Raw genomic sequence first — 22,458 nt, forward strand, 5'->3', positions numbered from 1 at the left:
GGAGCTTGTTTGTGACTGGGGGCTCCATTGTATGAGAACACAACTCTTACAGTTACTGAAGGAAACCATGTAATGATTTCTTTCCTGACTGCCTGGCAGCAGATGGCAAGGGCATGAAGCTATTTAGAGAACACTCTGAGTTTTTTCCCACCCCAACTTCTATTTAGGGCCAGGCTCAGAATCATGAGTCCCTTGAATCCTCTGGCAGTTGGGTGGCAGTGGAGCCCCTCTTGGATTTACTCAGTCTGCCTTCCTCCTTGGAAAAATGATATCTTGACCCTTCTGATGACCTGGGACTGGGTGGCCTTTTTGCCTACTCCTTATGACAGTGCTGGACTGGACAAAATAAGGGGCAAGGTCCCTACTCACAAGATTGTCTCTTTTCTCTTTCTCTCACACACAAAGCCTTACATAAGGGAAATGATTGGTTATCAGCAGGGACTTAACCAATTGTGCTGAAGTGTTAGATTCTGGCTTGGGTGCTCGGTCTCACTTTCTGTCTGCCTGCCTGCCTGCCTTTTAGTCAGCCACTCAGCAGGCACTTCCTGAACACCTGCCTGCTGGCGGCTGGCATGGCATAAAGAAAATGTGCAGAGATCTGCCCAAGACAGAATGGAAGGCAAAAGGAGAAGGTTTCCACACATTATGGAGGAGGTTTATAGAAAGGGGGCACCAGAGCTGAATCTCGGGGTACAAACTGGTTTAGTGGAGAAGGGGCAAGAGGGGACATTCCAAGCAGAGAGACCAGCAAAGACAAAGGTGTGGAGGCAGGAAAGAGCACACAGTGATTTGGGAGCTGGTAGAGCTCAGTGCCTGAAGAGGTGTCACGTGGAGAGTGTCCTAGAAGGAGGTGAGAGTGGAGGGTAAGACCACAGAGCATGAGGCCTGAACTATCTAACACCAATTCCAACACCAACAATTTTATGACATATGGCCATGTTTTCCAAGCCAAGGTAGAAGCCAGTGAACCCCCAGGATAGTCTGCTCATGGGGCCATCAGATCAGGACAGACTATTTGAAGTTGAGACCATCTGGACAGACATGTGTCCTCAAAATGCCAAAATGACTGTTGAGCATGTGTACCAAAATGTGTGGTACTGATGATGGGGAAGATTAAACACAAGATGAAGCTGTTGAAACAGCAGGCACTGCTGCCTACGCACAAAAAGCCTGGCTGGGCCCTGGGGGTGGAGATGGGGACTCACTGTAGAGACAGCTAGGAGCGGGGAGCCGAGACAGCACCCCTCCCCTCTCTGACACTTCTCTGACACTCTGACCTCCACCAGGTGCAGTGGTTCATGCCCGTATTCCCAGCACTTTGGGAGGCTGAGGCAGCAGGATCGCTCAAGTCCATGAGATCAAGGCTGTGGTGAGTTATGATTGCACCACTGCACTCCAGCCTGGACAACAGAGTGAGATCAGTCTCAAAAAAAAAAAAAAAAAAAAAAAAAAAAGAAGGTGGCCAGGCACAGTGGCTCACGCCTGTAATCCCAGCACTCTGGGAGGCTGAGGCGGGCGGATCACTTGAGGTGAGGAGTTCAAGACCAGCCTGGCCAACATGGTGAGACCCCGTTTCTATTAAAAATACAAAAATTAGCTGGGCATGGTGTCACATGCCTGTAGTCCCAGCTACTTGGGAGGCTGAGGCAGGAGAATGGCTTGAACCTGGGAAGTGGAGGTTGCAGTGAGCTGAGATCACGCCATTGCTCTCCAGCCTGGGTGACAGAGCAAGACTCAGTCTTAAAAAAAAAAAAAAAAGAAAGAAAGAAAAAGAAGAAGGCTGGGTGCAGTGGCTCACACATGTAACCCCAGCACTTTGGGAGGCCAAAGTTGGGGGAAAACTTGAAGCCAGAAGTTCAAGACCAGCCTGGGCAACATAGCAAGACTTCACCGCTACCAAAAAAAAAAAAAAAAAAAAAAAAAGGCTGGGCATAGTGATGCACACCTGTGGTCCCAGCTACTGAGGAGGCTGAGGCAGGAGGATTACTTGAGCCTGAGAGGTAGAGGCTGCAGTGACCCATGATCATGCCAGTTCACTCCAGCCTGGGCAACAAAGCAAGACCCTGTCTCAAAAAAACATAAAGCAAAACAAAAAAAACCTCTGACCTGGGACTGTCTTTGCCTGAACAGTGAAGCAGTATGGTGATTTCATCCATTAAGCAGAAGTGTAATGGATGGAGGAGGGAGAATACCCTGTGTTTTAATCCCCTAGGAAAGTACTGAACTTGAAAAATCAAGTGGGCAGAGTAGCTTAACTGTCATGAAATAGTCCAAAGACTGCCCAGTGAAAGTGAATTGGACTTCATCTATGACTCCAGGACTCAAGAGGATCTGTGAATAGAAATGTCAGGTGTCAAAGAGACATTACAATTGAATTTAAGAAAGACCTTTTTAACACAGCTGTGGGTTGCCTTTCAAATGATGGGCTGTTGTTGGAATTCAAACAGTCTCTCCTAGAGAGGGGAACTCCATGGGATAGTGATTGGATGAAATGAGCTCTCTCACTCTTTCCAAACTCAGAGGTCCTACAAACCACATGAGGCTTTTCCGATGAGGGCCATGAAGGAGTTAAAATTGACAGGGCAAGTTAGTGCCAATCCCATGACCTTTCTTGACTGGATGGAAGTATTCCTGGAGGGGAGAGGAGTCCCTAAGATTTACCCTCTTCTTGAGAGTCCCCTCTGATTCCCGATGCCTCTATAGGGGCATGTCTACTTCTCCTGTGACATTGGCTCACTTGAGACTCTTTTTTTTTTTTTTGAGACAGGGTCTCACTCTGCCACCCATGCTGGGGTACAGTGGTATGATCAATCACAGCTCACTGCAGCCTCCTGGACTCAGGCAATCCTCCCACCTCAGCTTCCTGAGTAGCTGGGACTACAGATGCACGCCACCACACCCAGCTAACTTTTGTATCTTTTTGTAGAGATGGGGTTTCGCCAGGTTGCCCAGGCTTCACTTGTGACTCTTACCTGGATGTGGCAGAGATAAGGCCCATCCATCAGACCTCCCTCCCAAGCCTCCTAGGATGCTACTTCAGTAAGGAATGGGCATGAATATTCCAGCTGGCATTTAGGGAGCAATGCTTTGATACCAAGCAACAGATACTTGAACCAGGCAGGCTCCCAGAGTCCCAAAATAGCAGTTCAGAGTATCCACAGGTGAAAGTTTATTTTGCTGAGTCACTTTTCCCTCTTGGCTTCTGCAAACCCTTGGCTGTTCTTCTGAGTTTCATGTTAATCACAACATTCAATCCCTAGCAAAGGAATGTTCCTTTTTTGCAAAAGGGGTGAGGTGAGGGCACAGGAGGGATGTCCTATTCAACTATCTCTAGCCTCTCGGGTTACAAGGTTTCAAGTGTGCAGGATGATCACAGAGCTGACAAGGGGCCTGAGTAACCACAAGGCTGGGGAGCTGCATGGTTTTTTGGCCCAGGCAGCTGACTGTCAGATATGTGACTGAAGCGGCTTCTCTCACCATCAGCTGTTTGCAACCAGCCCCAATCTAGGGGCTGCACCTGGCCAGTCCCTAGAGTGGAACTGACCCCAGACCACCGTTGGGCTTAGGGAGGCCCGTGAAAACTTGTAAACAAACAGGGCTTACTGGCTCAGAATCCGAGAAGTGAGAGTTGGTAAACAAATCCCTCTGGCCTCCTTGCCTCTGGTCAGTCAGCAAGTCTGTGAGTGCTCTCCTGTACCACTGTGTCCTGCCCTCCTCTAACACCTTTTGTGGCTCCTCATTTTGTCTACTTCATACCCATGTCCGCTTTGAGCCTCTCAGCCACCTGCATGGTGGGCCCAGCAGGAACTCTCATCCTTATTAACAAATGAGGAAACTAAGGGCCAGAATGCAGGTCAATAATTTTCCATTACCCCAAGGACAACAAAATTCCATTTCTAGTGGCTTCCTCTTTCGTGGTGGATTCATGGATAAATTCTCTAGACTTGAATGGCCACATGTTGCTTAATGTTCATTGAGAATGGAGGGAAGTGGCCGGCAGCGGTGGCTCACGCCTGTAATCCCAGCACTTTGGGAGGCTGAGGTGGGCGGATGGCCTGAGGTCAGGAGTTTGAGAATGGAGGGAAGAATAAGGGGGATCACCCACTAAATACAAAATACAAAAATAAAAAGCAAAAAATTTCTGAGGCAACCCATTATCCCAAAGACAGAGGCCTCCATCCCTACCAGGGAGGCCTAGGCCCCCTTCCAAGCCTGAGGAGGGATGCCTCCTCTTCTCTTCCAGTGCCTCTAGGCCCTGCTCCATGCCTCACCCTGTCACTATCTCAGCCTGACCTGACATCTCACCCCATGACCACGCCCATGACTAATCCTGTGCTGCTAATGGCACCCTTACCTGGAGACAGATGAGTCAGCCGCCACAATGGTGTTCTGATTGTGCAAAGGTGACAAGCTGAGTGGATAAAGCTTCTTCCTTCTCTCCTCTGCCCAAGTCTTGTCCGGAGGCTCACCCAGCCCCGTCTGCCAGCTAGCCCCACCTCACCCAGCTGGCCTCAAGTTAAAGGGCCCTGGTGAGACAGGAGAATAGGGATTAGGGTCACCAAGGGTCAAGGCAGAAGCAAAAGAACAACATGTGCAGCCACTTCTAGGCAAGATTAGGCAGCATACAGGCCACATCCTCACTCCTGTGATAACAAGACAGAAATTTCCATTTCAGCCTCTGATTGACCACGGGCCAAGTATCCACTTCAGCCTCTGATTAATTGCTGGCCAATCTGTCATAGGGTGTAACCAACTGGAGGCCTCTAAAGGGCACCTAGGAGTGTTACCAAATTCTCTTTTTGTTTTTGAGACGGAATCTTGTCCTATCACCCAGGCTAGATTGCAGTGGCTTGATCTCCGCTCACTGCAAACTCTGCCTCCTGGGTTCAAGCAATCCTCTCATCTCAGCCTCCAGAGTAGCTGGGACCACAGGCACACCACCATGCTCAACTAATTTTTTCTTTCTTTCTTTCTTTTTTTTTTAGTAGAGACTGGGTTTTACCATGTTGGCCAGACTGGTCTCGAACTCGTGGCCTCAAATGATCCACCCGCCTGGGCCTCCCAAAGTGCTGGGATTACAGGCGTGAGCTCTAATCCACCAGCCACCAAATTCTTTTAACTTAATAAAAACCCTAAAGAACATTACAATGGGGCTCTGGAGCTGCTTGCTCGAGCCTGCTCCCACTCTGTGGAGTGTACTTCCACTTCAGTAAATCGCTTTCATTGCTTCTTTCATTGCTTTGTTCTTTTATTTCTTTGTGTGTTTTGTTCAATTCTTCGTTCAATGTGTAAGAACCTGGACAACTCACAGTCAAGACCTTCCATCCAGTAACACTGGAAAGCTTTCCCTTGCCCTCTGACCACCGCCCCTCCCCACAGGAGATGGACTTCAGAGGTCACAGATATCCCCCAACCTCTTCTCCCATTGTACAGATGCAGAAGTATCTCCCAAGTAGCTGGGTCCATCAAGTCAGTGGCAGAGAGAAGACTTCTCGCTCCTGGGTCAGCCGTAATTTCCTAGAGCAGTGTGCAAAAAGCCTTTTAGTGAAGGGAGTTGATTATAATTTCAAAAGAACTTAGAGTTTGAGTTTGAGTTGGGGGAGTTAGGGGAGTCGCAGATGGTGCTCTAGGAAAAGCAGAGGCCTAACATGAACTCTTTTTTAAAAAAACTGTTTTAAAATGGTTTCTTTTGATGGCTGGGCGCGGTGGCTCGCGCCTGTAATCCCAGCAATTTGGGAGGCTGAGGCCGGTGGATCACTTGAGGCCAGGAGTTTGAGACCAGCCTGGCCAATATGGTGAAACCCCGTCTCTACTAAAAATACAAAAATTAGCTGGTTGTGAGTGCCATAATGCCAGCTCCTTGGGGCGCTGAGGCACAAGAATTGCTTGCACCCAGGAGGTGGAGGTTACAGTGAGCCAAGATCATGCCACTGCACTCTAGCCTGGGTGACAGAGTGAAACTATCTTAAAAAAAAAAAAAATCCCCAAAAGTAAAATAAAATGGTTTCTTTTGCTTTACATTGTGTTTGCTGCAACAAAGCAGTTGGGTGGTATTAAACGTAGCAGTTTTTTTTTTTTTCTACAGCATTATTTTTTTCTCAAACTGCAGCAAAACAAAAACCCCAAAAAACACAAAATTCACTCTCCCAGGCCAGGTACGTGTAATCCAGCACTTTGGGATTCCTTGAGCTCAGGGGTTTGAAACCAGCTTGAGCAACATGGCGAGACTCTGGCTCTACTAAACAAAACAAAACCAAACCAAACAAAACAAAACAAAACAGCTGGGCGTGGTAGTGTGTGACTGTGGTCCTAGCTATTCGGGAGGCTGAGGTGGGAGGAACGCTTGAGCCTGGGGGTGGGCAGAGGTTGCAGTAAACCAAGATCGTGCCACTGTACTCCAGCCTGGGTGACAGAGTGACACCCTGTCTCAAAAATGAAAAAATAAATTCACCCTCCCAACAATTTCCAAGTGTAAAGTACAATATTGTCAACCACATGCCACTGATGGGCAGCAGAGCCCTGGAACCACCCTCCCGTCCTGACTCTGTGCCTCCTAATCAATTCTCTTCCTCCTCCCCCCAGCCGCTGGCAACTACCTTTCTACTTTCTGCTCTATGATTTTGACTACTCTAAGTACCTCCTATAAGTGGAATCATACAGCATTTGTCTTTTGGTGACTGGCTTATTTTGCTTAGCATAATTTCCTGCAGGTTCATCCATGCTGTAGCACAGGACAGGATTTCCTTCTTTTTTAAGGCTGAATAATATTCCATTGTATGTGTATACATTTTCTTTATCCATTCATCTGTCAATGGATATTTAGGTTGCTCCTACCTCTTGGCTATTGTGAACAGTGCTCCCACCAATCTGAACTCTTTAGATGTTGAGCTGAGACAGCAAATAAATGGGCTTGTGAGCTCTGGGGAGCAGAGGTCCTTCAAGGACACTGTGGAGCTTCTGTTCATCATTGGACTGGAATGTCAGGTATAAGGGAGGCTGTGGCTGAGTTAAGACAGGCCCAGCTGTGTCCTGGGTCACTGGCTGCAGCCCATTTTCCATTGCTCTCACACTGTAGGTGTGACCATGTTGGGGTTGTTGGGATAGTTTAGGATTTGCCACAGTGTATAAAACATGGAAAACCATGCCCCTGCCTCAGCCCCCTGCCTGGAACACAGTGGAAAGAGAGACCTGAGGCTTCCCACCAGGAATGCCAGGGAAAATACAGGATGCAATATTTGGAAAATGTACTGAGGAACTACTCTCTGAAATTTGAATGTAACTACATGCCCTATATTTTTATTTGCTAAATCTGACAGCCTCCCTCCTACCCACTGAAAATCTCTCCAGCCAGCAACTGGGGACCCTGTATCCCTACCCACGTTTCCTCAGAATGGGCTGGTGAAGATGCTTCTGAGCTCAGGCCTGGCTTGGAGTACTGGGGACCAAGCAACACTCTGCTATGGTGAGCTTGCCCTTAAGCCACCTGCTTGACTGAACCCCCATCCTTTCTTCCCTCGCTTTGACTCTTGGCAGGGAGTCCATCTGAACCCAAAAGTCTGCCCGGAAGTCCATATTTTATTATCTCTTTAAAAAAATTTTCTTCAGGCAGGTGTGGGGGTTCATGCCTGTAATCCCAGAGCTTTGAGAGACCGAGGGCTGACGTGGGAGGGTTACTTGAGCCCAGGAGTTGAAGGCTACAGTGAGCTGTGATCACACCACTGTGCTATAGCCTAGGCAGCAGAGTGAGACCCTATCTCAAAGAGTGAGACCCTGTCTCTCTCTCTCTCTTTTTTTTTTTTTTTAGTAGAGATGAGGTCTCACTATGTTGCTCAGGCTGGGCCTGAACTCATGTGCTCAAGCGATCTTCCCGATTCAGCGTACTAAAGCACTGGTATTACAGACATGAGTCACCACTCCTGGCCAATCTCCTTTTTTTTTTGAGATGGAGTCTTGCTCTGTCACCCAGGCTGGAGTGTAATGGCACCATCTCGGCTCACTGCAACCTCTGCTTCCTGGGTTCAAGGGATTCTCCTGCCTCAGCCTCCTGAGTAGCTGGGATTACAGGTGCCTGCCACCATGCCCGGCTGATTTTTGTATTTTTAGTGGAGACGGAGTTTCACCATGTTGGCCAGGCTGGTCTCGAACTCTTGACCTTGTGATCTGCTTGCCTCGGCCTCCCAAAGTGCTGGGATTACAGGCGTGAGCCACCGTGCCCAGCCCTCCTCTTTTTTATTCATTATTTTAATTTTAATTTTCTTTTTTTTTTTTCTTTCTTTTTTTTTTGAGACAGGGTAGTTGCAAGGCGACTTGGAGATACCCGCATTTCCAGCATAGGCCAGAGGCGCCTCTGTGGGGTCAGAGGCACCTGTGTGAGTCCTGAAGCTTTCATCTCCAAGAAAAGGCGCCTTTGCTGCCTCCTCTGGCCGTTCTGAACACAGTCGGAGGCTGCAAGGAGGACTGAGGCCAGCTCTAGAAGCACCAAGTGCTCTCTTTCTCCACTCTGCTGTGAACTTCCTTCCTTTCTTTGGCAGGGTCTGGGTCTCCTTGGCCACCCATCCAACCTGGGACTGGGCACCCAGCGGACCTCAGCCAATGGTTTATTCTCCCAAGAGGCGCCTCGTCCCTTAACAACCACCCTGTCACTGAAGCCTGATAGAGAAGACTCTTCTCTGCCCTGGCTGGCAAGGGGGCATGCAGCAGGAGGTGCTGGGGTGCAGGAGCCTCAGCAGGGACAGAGGAGGGGGAGGCTGGAGCTCTGCAACCTGGAAGTGCGGGGTTGGCCCTGGCCCTGTGGGCCTTGCGACCCGTGGTGGGAGTTGCCAGGGCTAGGGCCTAGCGGGCAGCAGGGGGCGCCCCAGACCCTACCTTGCAGGAGCTTGGAGCGACTAAGGGAATTCAGAGAGGGCAATGGAGACCTTCCTCACCCCACAGATTAATACTCTCTCACTAGCAGCACAGTCTCAGTGTGTCACTGCACACTGATTTGTGATTATCTACTTGAAGTCTGTCTCCTACTCTGGCCTGGTCTCTGGAAGGGGCATGTTGTCCCCACAGTGTCCTCAGGGCCCTGCAGCAGATGCTCAGTAAGTGCTGAATCAATATCTCAATATCTGCATGAATGAAAGGTGGTCCCCTAGGCTGGGTGCTGTGGCTCACGCCTGTAATCCCAGCACTTTGGGAGGCCGAGGCAGACAGATCACAAGGTCAGGAGATCAAGACCAGCCTGGCCAGCATGGTGAAACCCCGTTTCTACTAAAAATACAAAAAATGAGCCGGACGTGGTGGCGAGTGCCTGTAGTCCCAGCTACTTGGGAGGCTGAAGCAGGAGAATCGCTTGATCCCGGGAGGCAGAGGTTATAGTGAGGAGGGATCGCGCCACTGCACTCCAGGCTGGCCAACAGTGAGACTCCGTCTCAAAAAAACAAAAACAAAAACAAAAAGAAAGGTAGTCCCCAAGACCACCCCCAGCCTCCCATCAGATCCCTGTGCCATCAGCTGTGAGTCCTGGTTGCAAGAGGACTGGCCCACCATGAGGGGGCTGCGACCAGGTCAGTGCCATCCTCTTCCAGTCCTGTGCTCAGGGGCTCTCAGTGGGCAGGGACAGCCAGCTCTAGGGGAGAAGCCTAGGAGTGCTAATCAAATGTGAGACTCCTGCCCTCAAGCAGCCATGTAGGCTGGTGCAGAGAGGGTCCCAGAGGGACCAGGGCTGGGAATGCAGGGCCAGGCCTGGTCCTCAGTTTCCTGCTTTCCCTTGGGGAAGGGGGTCAGGGGTTCCTCATGGCTATCTGTCTCTCACTCCATAGGAGCCTGGATGACTCCTGGGCAACTCAAGGGAAGGCTGAGGGTCTCTAGGGCTCTGCTGCCCAATAAGGTAGCTACTAGCCATATGTGGCTTTGAGCACTTGAAATGTGGCTAGTCTGAATTGAGATGTGCTGTAAGTGTAAAATACACCCTGGAATGTGAAAAGAATGCAAAATCTCTCATTAATAGTTATTTTACATTGATTACATGTTTAAAGACATTTGGATGTAATGGCTTAAATAAAATATATGATTAAAATTCACTTTATCTGTTTTTGTTTGTTTGTTTTTTGAAACAGTCTCACTCTGTCGCCCAGGCTATAGTGTAGTGGTGCTATCATGGCTCACTGCAGCCTCGACCTCCCAAGCTCAAGCACCTCAGCCACCCGAGTACCTAGGACTAAAAGTGTGCGCCACCATGCCCAGCCAACTAAAAAAGTTTTTTTTGCAGAGATGGGGTCTTGCCATGTTGTCCAGGCTGGTCTCGAACTCCTGGGCTCAAGCAATCCTCCTGCCTCGGCCTCCCGAAGTGCTGGGATTACAGGCATTAGCCACCATACCTGGCCCTGTTTTTCACTTTTTAAAAATGGGGCTACTAGAATTACAAATGTGACTTGCACTATATTTCTAAAGAATAGACCAACATGTACCCTGAATCCCCCTGCCCTACATTTATCAGCTGGGTTAGGTTCACAGGTGTGGTTTTATTTATTTATTTTGTTTGTTTTTATTTTTGTTTTTTTTTTTAAAGATAGAGTCTTGTGCTGTCTCCCAGGCTGGAGTGCAGTGGCATGATCTTGGCTCACTGCAACCTCTGCCTCCCGGGTTCAAGCGATTCTCCTGCCTCAACCTCCCTTTAGTCCCTGTAGCTGGGATTACAGGTGTGCATCCCCACACCCGGCTAATTTTTTGTGTTTTTAGTAGAGATGAGGTTTCACCAGGTTGGCCAGGGTGGTCTCAAACTCCTGACCTCAAATGATCCACCCACCTTGGCCTCCCAAAGTGCTGGGATTATAGGTATGAGCCACCTCGCCCAGCCGACACAGGTGTGGTTTCAGAGTGAGGGGCAAGCCTGAGTCATTCTTCTGGATCACTGTGGTCCTGCTTTGGGCTGGCTGCAGGAGGAGGGAGAGGCTGTGGTGCCAAGTCCAGGGCAGCTGGGCCATGGGGCTGACAGTCTCTTACCATGGCCAGGTGGGCTGGCCACCCAGATACCCCCTCAGCCCCAGGGCTGATTTCCTGCCACAGCCTGTTTGTCCAGGTTCCCGGGTGCCCTAACAGGGAGACCTCCCTCCACAGGCATTTGGGGCACATACACACTCCACCCCAAATTTACTTCCAATACCTTGTGCATTGTGGACTCAGAACATTGGATCTGGAGGCACCCTTGGGAACCTACCGTCTACTGCTCTGGAGAGGAAATGAGTCAATTCTCTGTGGCAAACAACTAAGTCAGTGGCCCCAGAAGCTAAGATTCTTTGTGTCTTAATGTAACCTCTGTCCCTCGCAGCCTTGCTCTGAGCCCTCAGAGAAGGTTCAAGACCCTCCCCTGATACAGCTTGATCCATCTTTGCATAGGCCAAGCCTTCTATGAGGAAGGCCCATCATCCCTTTCTCCGACCCAGCTTCCCTTGGACTAGCAACTATTTTTTCATTAAGTCTCCATTGCCTGGAGGTTCTAGGGGGACAGGGGCCTGGTGACATGCACAGTATACAACCCAGCACACTGGCAGTGCAGTGTCCGTCAAGACTACTTGTTGAATGAATCAGTGAATCAATGAATTAATGGTGTCACTTCCTCAGAGAAACCCTTCCTGAACCCCCTCACACCTAGACCAGCCCAGGCCTCCATGAAAACTCCCAGTTCCCTCACTGCCTGTGTGAGCCACCCCAAGCAAGGACAGCAGCTACATTCCCCACACTCTTTTCAGAGCCTCGCTCGGGGTAGGTGCTCAGAAAATCATGAATGAAAAGCAAACTCAAGCAAAAATCTTCACCGACCTAGGGACACTCCCTGGAGGCTCCTTCCAAACTTTCCTATGGTCCCAGGCAGGTGGTTGTGGTGGGTGGGGAGTGCAGCAGTTCTGCCTTGGATGCAGAGCTTCACCTCTTAGCACATCTTCGACTTTGGGTGCATCCCTCGTCCTCTCAATTCCAGGGGAACATATTGAATATCAAACGAAATACTACCCTGAGGCTAGGTGTGGCAGCTTACGCCTGTAGTCCCAGGACTTCAGGAGGCCGAGGAAGACGTATCACTTGGGCCCACAGGAGTTTGAGACCAGCCTGGGCAACATGGGAAAACCCTGTCTCTACAAAATTTGCCAAAATCAGCCGGGCATGGTGGCATGCACCTGTAGTCCCAGCTACTCGGGAGGCTGAGGTGGGAAGATAGCTTGAGCCCGGGATGTCGAGGCTGCAGTGAATCAAGATTGCAGCCTTGGTGACAGAGTGAAACCCTGCCTCAAAAAATAATAATAACAACAATGAAAAATATAAATAATGCTCTGAAATTATAGCTCTTGGTGTGCACTGAACGTCTTTATTATGATTCCTTAGGAGGTGGCAGCAGATCCCTTGGAAAACTCAGGGACCCTGTGGTTTTGCTGAGCCCATTGTCGGGTGTGTGTGTAGGACTCCCAGGGTTCCCCACCCCATCCAAATGCAGTGGAGCCTCACACCAGCCAGCACAGAAAACATTGCTTTATTAACTGCGTTTGCCAACACACGAGGAGTGCAAAGGGCTCCCTATGACACAAGCCCTGGTGGGGCCGGGGTCTGGAAGCCCCCATGAGTGAGCAGGACAGGATGGGGCTGGGAACTATGCAGCAGCGGCAACACAGAATCATGCAGGGCACAGCAGGCATTGGCCACACCCCGGCGACCATACATTCTATTGCTCGTTAAGGGTTGCGCACATGGACGATGTACAAAAAGGAGAAATCGGTCTTTGCGTTAATGAAAAATACATTTTTTCTCTACAAAGGAATCTTTTCTAATACAAGAAAATAAATATTGCAACATAAGCCAAAAATAATTTAAAATTGCTCTTTTCAATATATTTTCAATATTTCTCTTGTATATTAACAAATGGCACATCTCTTTCTTTGAAACAAAGACAGAAGGTGTCTCCTCCTGTGACATTCATATCATACCCCCACCGTCCCCTCAAACTGACATGGAACACAAAGTGTTTGTGCCTCTGAGGGAGAAAGTGGCAGGAGGTGCCTTAAAGAACAACCAAAGGTCTCAGATTCCAGCCCTGGCTCATTGGCCAATGTGGCCAGCGAGGCCAAGGGCATGGGAGAGTGCCCTCCCCAAGGGCCTTGCTACAGAAATCCAGATCATTTTTCAGTGGTTTGTGAATGGACAGAGGTTGGCCACATCTGGCAGTTAGCAACGAAATGCCAAGTTCAGCTGCTGCCAATGTTGGTTAGAATTGGGCAGTTGAATCTCTAGGAATTGTCCCAGCTAGTCCCACGGTGCGCCCATACACAGTACACACAGGCGTGCCAGCATGCGGACACACGAGATGTGGCCTGGCACACCCCCCACAAACAATTCAACATCTATGTCTGGAAACCTGGGGTGGCTTCTCCAAGGAAGCTGAGGCCCTTACATTGCAAATGCTCACACACTGTCACTAAGTCAGGCTCATTTAATAAAATAAACCCTTCTACCTTTCTTCTTCCCATTTGTTTCAAAATACATTTATGATACATAAAAATACTTTTCTTGCACATTATCCTTTGTCATGTGATGAGGCGGAAGGAGGTGGTGGGTGGTCAGGTCAGTGAGAAGGGGGACGATAGCCAGAATGAGTTACAGAGCCGCTTCTCCCTCCCTGCGGAGGAGCAGTGTGTGTAGGCAGACGTGGTCGAGAGAAAGATCCACCTCCACCTCTGGCCTGGAGAAGGAACCTGCCTCAGTCTCGGGCAGCAAAGCCCTCTACACTGGGAACAGTAGACCGGAAAAAGAGAGAAGAGGCTGTGACTAACAGGGGAAAGGCTGGGAACTGGGGAAGGATGGGTGGCTGGCATCCTTCTCCTTGCAGCCTGGTGGACATCCTGGAGGTGGAGACAGCTGCCTGGAGAAGACTGCTCCACGGCGTGGCCTGGAAGTGAAAGGGCCCCCCAAGTGAAAGGCCAACCCCCTCCCCTCCCAGCAGCCAGCCAGTCTAACAGACATCTGGGTTCTGCAGGACACAGGCTCAGCGACAGTCCAGTCCAAAGCAATAGCCAATGAAGAAGGGCCAGAATCCAGAGGCCAACAATGTGAGCAGAGCCTCTTGGAAGAACACCAGCCAGCCCGAGGCAAGGGGCCAGACTCGTTGCACCCTCTCCCTAATTCTCCACCCACCCCTGCCACCAGGGAGGCCCAGCCCCTGCCCCAGAATGGTGTGAAGGGGCAAGGGGTCGAGTGCTGAGACTGCTGGACCCTGGGCTTTCCGGGACCCCTGGCAGAGTTTGGTTGTTCTTTAAGCTCACCTCTTTGCTTCCTGCAGGGTCAGACCGGGCAATCTGGCACAGACAGGGTTGCAGCCCGAGGTGACCCAAAGCATGGGGAAGGAAGAAGTTCTGTCCAAAGGCAGTAAACAGAGACTGGGGTTGGGACACTGATGCTGACACTGACTGGTCACTACTACCAAGGCGGGCAGGCAGACTAAACTCTACGGGGTAGCTCATGCCATCCCAACGCCCAGAATTCTTGAAGCCCACCCCACTCCCTCCGAGTCCACCCGGACTAGACACATTTGTCCGATCCTCTGAACTGAGTCATTATCTTTGTTTCCTGTTTTGCTAAAATTCACATGAAATTGAGTGTCGATGACAATGCCACTGTCGTACCTTGATAGTTTTGGAGTTAGGGGTGGATGAAGGTCAAGCTGTTCCCCATCCTGCTTATTTGCTTTATGTATTTGGGGAGGAGGGAACCACATGGTAAAGACGTTTTCCATGCTGGTTTCACCATCAGTATCTTTCCCCTCTGTGAGTCTCAGAGTTTAGGAAAGCTCACAGTGGGCTCAGCCCAGGATCTGAAATCTAACACCCAGGTACACTTCAGCAGCAGCAAAGCATCTTCTTCCAAGCACTTGAGCTCTTCTCCTTGGGTGTGTGCAATGAACATGTTTCTATACTTTGTTGCTAAAGAACTCCATTTAAAAAAAGTCCAAGTGACAAGTTGTCAGGTCCAGGCTGTGCTGTATTATGGTCAAAATATTCTTTGGCATCCACAGAATGATTCGACTGATTCACTGGACTTTTTAAAAGGTTCTTGTTGGAGAAGTTCTGGCTTTACCAGTGGCGGAAGTGACCCAGGAGTAATTCATCAAAGAAAAAAAAATTTTCACGGAATTCCTTTTTTGTTGTTCCCTGAGCTATCACCCTGGGGCCACTCTACTGAAACTCTTCAGAGCAACTACCTGGGACCTAAGGGTGGGGTGGGGAAGGCAGGACAGGGGGGATGGCTGGGCGAGGGGTTAAGGCTCAGGAACAGGGGAACATCCAGCAAGACTTACAACAGCCCCAGCGGCCAACATCGGCCCGCCCTGGGCCCCGGGATCCCACTGCTTGTTGGAAGGAGGAGTTTCCAAAAGGAAACCACGGAAGAAGCTCATCTCTTAGCAGGACTAGGAAACTTGAAAAGGCAAACGGTCTGGTCTGGTCAGCTCTGTCTGAGAGTGACCAGACTTCGGCCGAGACTGGCCCCGAAGGAAGGAAGGAAGTTGGAGCCCCAGAGTGATTCTCTACAGTGGGCTGGTCTGAGCCCCAAGACCCTGTCTGGGCACTGGCCCTCCCCTACAGCCCTCCACCTGCACTGGCAGCTGGCTGTTTGGGAGTCCCCTGAGTAAATGACACAGCTCAGGAGGGATTCTGGGAACCCCTTCCCAGAGCCGCTGGGCTGGGCACTGGCAGGGGCAGAGCAGCAAGGGAGGGGAGGGTGGCAGGGTGGGCAGGCAGGCCTCAGATGATACAGGCTGATCAGGAACAGCTTTCGGTTCCCCTGGAACCACCGGGCCCTCTGCACCCCCTCAGTGCTTTCTCATATAAACTCGTTGTGCTTGTGACAGTGAGTAGACTCTGGCTGAGTATCGTTTATTATACTTCCTTGGGGATCGGTGGAGTGCAGCAGGACCCCCCCAGATGGACCCCAGTGGGATCTGGGGACAAGGCGGGGTAGGCCCTGGACTGGCCCATCTGCCATGAAATAATGCCCAAACGACAGTCTGTGTCACCCAGTGGCAGCGGGCTGGAGTCCTGAGCTCTTCTCCACCTTGCTTGTATCTAGCCAGGAGCCCAGCAATACCACGCGGGCAGGGCAGGGATGGTGCACGGGACCTGGCAGGGTCCTGGCGGCCGGAGCGGTGGAAGGAATCCTAATGTCCTAGGCCAGCACAGAGGAAAGACAACAGTGTAGAATTCAAAACTCTCTCTATATTAAAAATAAAACCACGACGGAGTGGCAGCCTCGAGGGTCTGGGACACTCAGCAGAGACTGGAAATGGCAGTTGTGACTGGGCTGAGGCCTTGTGGGGGGACCAGGGCAGAGCCCGGCACAGGGAAGGGGGTGAGTTAGGAGGCCAGTACGCCCATGCGGACCACCTCCTCTGCCCCTGCCTCCCGGGGACCCCGCTGCACCCCACCGTCCTCAGCCTCTACATCTGAGTCGCTCATCTCCCCATCAGAGAAGTAGCCATCAGTCTCAGTGTCAAAATGCAGGCTGACCTTGGGCCTCTCAGCCACAGCTGAAGGTGGTCCCATCCCAGCATCAGGCCTGGCACCCGGCAATCTCCGGGTTGCCTTGCTCTCACGGGGTGGCCGAAGCCGGCCCAAAGGCTTAGGGCTCGCTGCAGGGCCAGGCACTTGGACATCTGAGTCAGCAGCTATTGAGGCTGCCTCATCCAGGGTCTCAGGGGCCAGTGGTGGGGGGCTTTCAGGGGCGGCTAGGATGGGACAGTCCCCAGCTGCAGGGCTGGACGGCAAGTGAGAAGACGTCCGACGTGGTGGCTTCCTGGTAGGTGGCCCTTGACCCCCCTTGCCGCTGCCTGCATCCTGGCCCCAGGTCTTCTTGGGGGCTTTGTCTGGAGTCGTCCGTGAACCAGGCCCATCCTGCGGTGGTGGTGGTGGTGGTGGTGGTGGTTTCTTCTTGGCAGGCAGGCGGGTGCGGCCTCGGGCCTTCCTAGCAGGGTCACCAGGTCGCAGCGAGGGGTCCCGCATGAAGCTGAGCAGTGTCTCCTCGTCCTGCAGCAGCTCCTCTGACAGCAGCCCTGGAGCAGGGTCCTCACGGTGCCCATTGTTCAGCGGCCACTCGCTCATGGCCATGTTCTCTGCTGTGATCTGCACCGACTGTGCCAGCCAGCTGTTGAAGAAGGTGCCATCGATGGGGAATGAGGTGGACAGGCCTGCTGAGGGGAGAGAGAAGGCAAGTGAGACGCCAGCAGACGTGTGTCCTGTCCCACCCTTTCAGGAAGCCCGCTGACGCTCCCAGCACACCACCATGCGTCGTCTTCTCTCTGTCCCCCTGTGCCAGACCCAGGTGAGCTATCTTGTTTTGTCCATCCCTCCTGCCAAAGAATAGGGACTACTTATACCCTTCTCTCCACATACGCCACCCTTATACACTACTTATACCCTTACACACTACTATATACACTACTTACACCCTTATACACTACTATATACACTACTTATACCCTTCTCTCCTATACACCACCAAAGAGTAGGGACTACTTATACCCTTCTCTCCAGAAGGACGTGCTGCCCTCAAGATGGGCTTCATAATTTGTGGGATGGAGTGTAAAGTGAAAATATAGGCTCCTTGTTCAAATATTAGTAAGAATTTCAAGGTGGAGTGTTATAGCTCTTTTAGTTTGTCTAGCAGGTTTTTTGGATTTTACCAGAAAGCCTGCCATGGGAAAGAAAATTCAAGGTGGCAGCAGTAGAGCATTAAACCAAGAACAAGGACCCCGTGGAACTGCACAGGTTGCTACCCACGAAGTTGGCCCTGCCCACTACCCCCATTCTGTTGGGGTTGCGGAAGGAGGAATCTGTAGGAAAATGCCCTCAGGCCACCAGAGGGCGCTCGGTCTTTATAAGCGTTGCCTCCCAGCGCTTGCCGCAAAGAGCTTGGATAAAGGGATCAGGCACGAATAGGGGTAGCAAGCAGTATCCAGTCCCTCCTGGATGTCAGGGAGAGGGGAGGCAAGTGAGACGCCAGCAGATGTGAGGGCGGCACAGCCTTCCTTCCTTACCGAGGTCCTGGGAGGGGGCAGCTGGCGAGATGTGAGACTGGGTTTCCTGTTAGACACTCAAGTTATCCCCTTCTTTTTGCGGGAGGGGTGTGAAATGAAGGAACATGGTCTTGCTCTGTCACCCAGGCTGGAGTGCAATGGCATGATCATGGTGCACTGCAGCCTCAACCTCCTGGGCTCAAGCGATCCTCCCAACTCAGCCCCCTGAGCAGCTAGGAATACAGGCATGCGCCACCATGCCTGGGTTGTCCCCTTCTTGAGACAGAGGGACAGAAAGGATGACCTGAGGCTTCCGTCCCAGAGGCAAGGTCTGGATGGGGACTCCATGATGCTCCCTGAGATCTCTGGAGGAAGCACGTGAGGTCCATGAGTCACACTGCTCCCATTAGGCTGCTCTGCCTAACAGGAGGCCTGGGACAGTGGAGGTGGTGGGCAGGGCCAGGCCCTGCAGCCACTCCTCTGGGTAGCTCCAAGAAAGTCTGCTGCTGTTGCGGGAAGGGCCTACTTAGAGGATTCTGGGAGAGTAGGACAAGGATGGGGCTTTCTGGCAGATCCTCCCCTCCCAGCATGGGGCTGTCCCATGGGCCTCTGGGAAAATCCAGCACCCAGGACCCCCCCAGCCAGGGGAATGACTGGACAGTTCCTGAGTGGGCGTGGCCCAGCCTCCATCCAGGTCTACAGAAGGGGCATTTCCCAGGATGTCACACGTGGCTCTGAGATCTGTCTCCTTTGTGGAGAGGTGTGTGCACCTGGGCAAGCAAGGGCCTGGTTACCACTCTTGAGCCTCAGTCTCCTACTCTGTGCAGCTGGCCTTCCGCAGGGCAGACAGAGCTGCAAGCGTGGTGATGGTCAAGCCTGCTGTGTCTGCAGGCCAGCATGGCCCTCACTCACCCAGCTGCCCCAGGACTGAGTCAGGCCCCGCCTTCACTTTCTCTTTCTTCTCAGTGCTGCCCTTGGAGCCCTCGCAGCCCTTCCTCTTCGAGTCACTCTTCTTGCCCTTTGCTCTCCTCCCAGACCGCTCTGTGTCAGGGAAAGTGAGAGGAGGAGGGAGATGGTTACCCTGAGCGGCCTCAGTCAGCACCAAGATCCCTGCGTGGCAGCCCAGGAGTCCTCCATCAGCCAGTGCTCACCCTCCACAGCAAAAAGGTTGGAGCCAGGGGATGGCTGGCATGGTGGGGTGAGCTAACTGTCCACTGTGGCCTGTGGGGGACTTGGGGTGGCCACAGGGCCACGAGGAGAGGCCCTCGCCGGACCTGGACTCCAGTCTGACCTGCACAACCTGCAGCCCTGGGAGAGAGTGTGGGTGGTGGGAAGAATGGCTAGAGGGGAGTCTGGACAGGGCAGGGCCTTGAATGCCAGGCTGAGGAGCTAGACATGTAGGTGGAAGGAACACTATCTGAGGGGTCAAGAGGCTTGGGTTCCATTCCTAACCCCGGGGTCAGCAACCCTGAACCAGTCTCCTGCCGTGGTCTCTTGGGTTGGCTTTCAAAGTCAGGCAGCAAACTAGATGGGAGATTCAGGGTGCACCCCGGCCCTTGTATCCTTTTAGTTCAGGCCAGGCCTCAGTCTCATCTGTTTTGGTTTGTTTTGAGACAGAGTCTTGCTCTGTTGCCCATGATGGAGTGCAGTAGTACAATCACAGTTTACTGCAGACTTGACCTCCCAGGCTCAAGTGATCCTCCAGCCTCAGCCTCCTGAGTAGGTGGGACCACAGGTGCATGCCACCACACCCGGCTAATTTTCAAATTTTGTAGAGACAGGGTCTTGCTATGTTGCCCAGACTGGTCTTGAACTCTTGGGCTCCAGTAATCCTTCCACCTTGGCCTCCCAAAGTGCTGGGATTACAGGTGTGAGCCACTGTGTCTGGCCACATCTGTTTATTTATTTATTTTTTAGAGACAGAGCCTGGCTCTGTTACCCAGGCTGGAGTACAGTGGTGTAATCATAGCTCGCTTGCAGCCTCAAACTACTGGGCTCAAGCAATCCTACTTCTGCTCCCCAAGCAGCTAGGAATACAGGCATGTGTCACCATGCTCAGCTAATTTTTGTATTTTTTTTTGTAGAGACAGTCTGGTCTGGAACTCCTGGCTTCAAGCGATCTTCCCACTGTGGTCTCCCAAAGTGCTGGGATTTTAGGCATGAGCCACTGTGCCTGGGCAATCTCATCTGTAACATGGCATGCAACCAATGCCTAGATACTCTGGAGGCAGGCTCCCGAGGCTCCCCACTGCTCTCAGGACAGTGTAAGCTCCTCCCCCAGGCTACAAGAAGATCTTGCACATGTGACCCTGGTTACCCGTCATCCCCACTTTAGGAATCCTCCTTCTGCCCGGTGCAGCCATTCCAGCCTCCTTCCAGTTTCTCTGCCAAGACATGCTCTGGCCACTAAGTCTCCAAATATGCTGTTTTCTTGTCCTATCCTTCACCTGATTCAGCTCACAGGCCAAATATCACCTCCACTAGGAGGCTTTTTCCAGCCGCCAGGCCAGACAGCCTCGTCGATATGCACACAGCCCATGTCCCACCCCAGGCGTCAAGCCTCTCAACAGTGTGAGCAGCAGCTTTGGACAGGGCAAACCAGTCGTCTCCAAATACCCTGCCCTGCCCTGAACAAAGAGCTGCCTGTTGTTGACACTCAAGACAAGGAGTTGCAAATGTCCCCAGAACCAATGTGGGGATGTGGACCCTCCAGGCTCTTGCCCATGCTTCTGGAATCCTGTGCCTGAGGGCACTGCTCGTGGCTTGCCACCCTCTGCTTCCTCAACTGTGGGTGCCTTGCATGGGCTTCTCCTTCTGCAGCCGATATGTGGCCACAGCCAAGCGCCTGAGACGTTGTTGGAGCATCACTGCTTCTGGGAAGATATCCCTGATACTTCTATCCCTAAACTGGCAGCAACTGTAGCCTCTGTGACACCACATTCCTTTCTCTCTCCAGATGGTGCATTCCACAAGGGCAGGAACCCTATCCAGTCCATGCTCAGTTAATGCTGGCTGAATGAATAAACAGAAGACAGGGGGCCTGGAAAGCTCCAGCAGCCAGGAAGCTGCCACAGTCTTTGGGTACACGGTGAGCTCTGCATGGCCATGACTAGCACCTGAACTTGGCAAGGCTAGATGTTGGGGCCAGAGTGGGTGGTGATGCCAAAGCACAATCAGGTCAGCTCAGCTCTCGGGCAGAAGTAGGGGCAGCAGCGGTCCTCAGTCATTTGCTCCAATGGTGGCTCAGCAGCTTTCCTCTCCAGGCCCAGCTCAGCCCTGAGGCTGAAGTGGCTGGCATTGGCAGACCCTGGCTCAAAATCTCTCTCCATCCAGCTATTTCTGCTGCATGTAAATGCAACACTGGGGTACCGTTTTGGGGGCTAAGTGTTGCCCTTCTTAACATGTATACGCTCCAAGAAGGGCCCTGTGTCTGGCAACATCCACAATTAACAGATAAGATTAATGTCAAAGCTTCCTTCAGCCTTTGATTTCCAGATCCATTAAATGCATGTGACGCCAAGAGAATAAGAAGAATAAGAATAAAACAGTGAAAAACACTGCGGATGCAGAGCATGAATCCTGTTAGGGTCAGAGAGAAACAACAGCCAGGTCCTGTCACATCTCTGGGGCAGCTGCCTTCTTTGGAACTGACTCCCAGGCACACCAGGGTTCAGGCAAGCTCACCGGCTTCTGGCCCTTCCTGCCTCAGCACCAGCAGAGAGCCACTAGGACTTCTTCTCTGTACCTGTTCACATGCAATCAGCTCCTGAACTGCTGTGGCCTAGTCAACCAGAAAGCTCCCTGAGGGCAGGCCTGATGCCCACATTCCAACCTCTGGCTCTTTGCCTAGTGACGCACAACCCAGGATCCTGGCAGGCCCCCGCCTGGACCTACTAATTGGATGGTGACGGGTAGGAGTGGGGGCCAGTGGCCCTTGGCTCCAAGCACATACCCCACCAGGATCCAAAGACACACCCTCCTTGGGACCCAGCCCCGCAAGAGAGGGCACACGGAGGTGGCGGCGGCAGGTGGGGAAGGCGCCTACCTCGACACAGATCCTGTTCAATAAGTTTCATCTGCAGGTGGAATATCTGCTCCTGGAGTTTGCAGATGGCGTGTTTCGTTCTCTCGCGCCTTGTCACCATGTAGCACAGATTTCTAACCTGAGAAAACAAGAGAGATTTTCCACCTTACTCACAGGCAACCACCCCAGACCTCCCAGCTCTGGGGACCTTGCTATGGGTGGAGGCAGTGCCAGGGGCACAGGCTATCACCACAGCCTATCCTGCCCAGAACATCTGCAAACCAATTCCCAGACCCTGAGCGCATCCTCAGCCCTGTGCTGCATGTCTCGGATCCAAAACCTAAGACCAAACACAGCCTCGGCTCTGTGGTGCCCGGCTGAGCCAGAGCAGCCAGACGAAAGC

At 51.9% G+C, this 22,458-nt stretch overlaps 1 protein-coding gene and 1 non-coding gene across 8 annotated transcripts in view; one reads left to right on the forward strand and one right to left on the reverse strand.

Moving 5' to 3' along the window:
- Nucleotides 1-12,488: 12,488 nt before the first annotated feature.
- JADE2 (jade family PHD finger 2) overlaps nucleotides 12,489-22,458 on the reverse strand; it is a 57,930-nt gene continuing 47,960 nt past the window's right edge. For 3 of the 7 annotated variants that reach the window (XM_030829022.1, XM_030829015.1, XM_012505005.2), the window contains exons 10-12: nucleotides 22,077-22,194; nucleotides 18,944-19,072; nucleotides 12,489-17,206 (exon numbers count right to left, since the gene is read on the reverse strand). In XM_030829022.1, coding sequence (XP_030684882.1) covers nucleotides 16,374-17,206; nucleotides 18,944-19,072; nucleotides 22,077-22,194 — 1,080 coding nt within the window. In that variant the 3' untranslated portion in view covers nucleotides 12,489-16,373. The remainder of the gene's footprint in view (nucleotides 17,207-18,943; nucleotides 19,073-22,076; nucleotides 22,195-22,458) is intronic. The other 4 variants (XM_030829029.1, XM_030829004.1, XM_030829001.1 and 1 more) reach the window with 3 other exon arrangements.
- LOC115831856 lies at nucleotides 17,651-17,710 on the forward strand. The gene has a single exon (XR_004027347.1). It is a non-coding gene; the product is annotated as a U7 small nuclear RNA (small nuclear RNA).

Source organism: Nomascus leucogenys, chromosome 2 (assembly GCF_006542625.1).
Source record: "Nomascus leucogenys isolate Asia chromosome 2, Asia_NLE_v1, whole genome shotgun sequence".
Lineage (NCBI taxonomy): Eukaryota > Metazoa > Chordata > Mammalia > Primates > Hylobatidae > Nomascus > Nomascus leucogenys.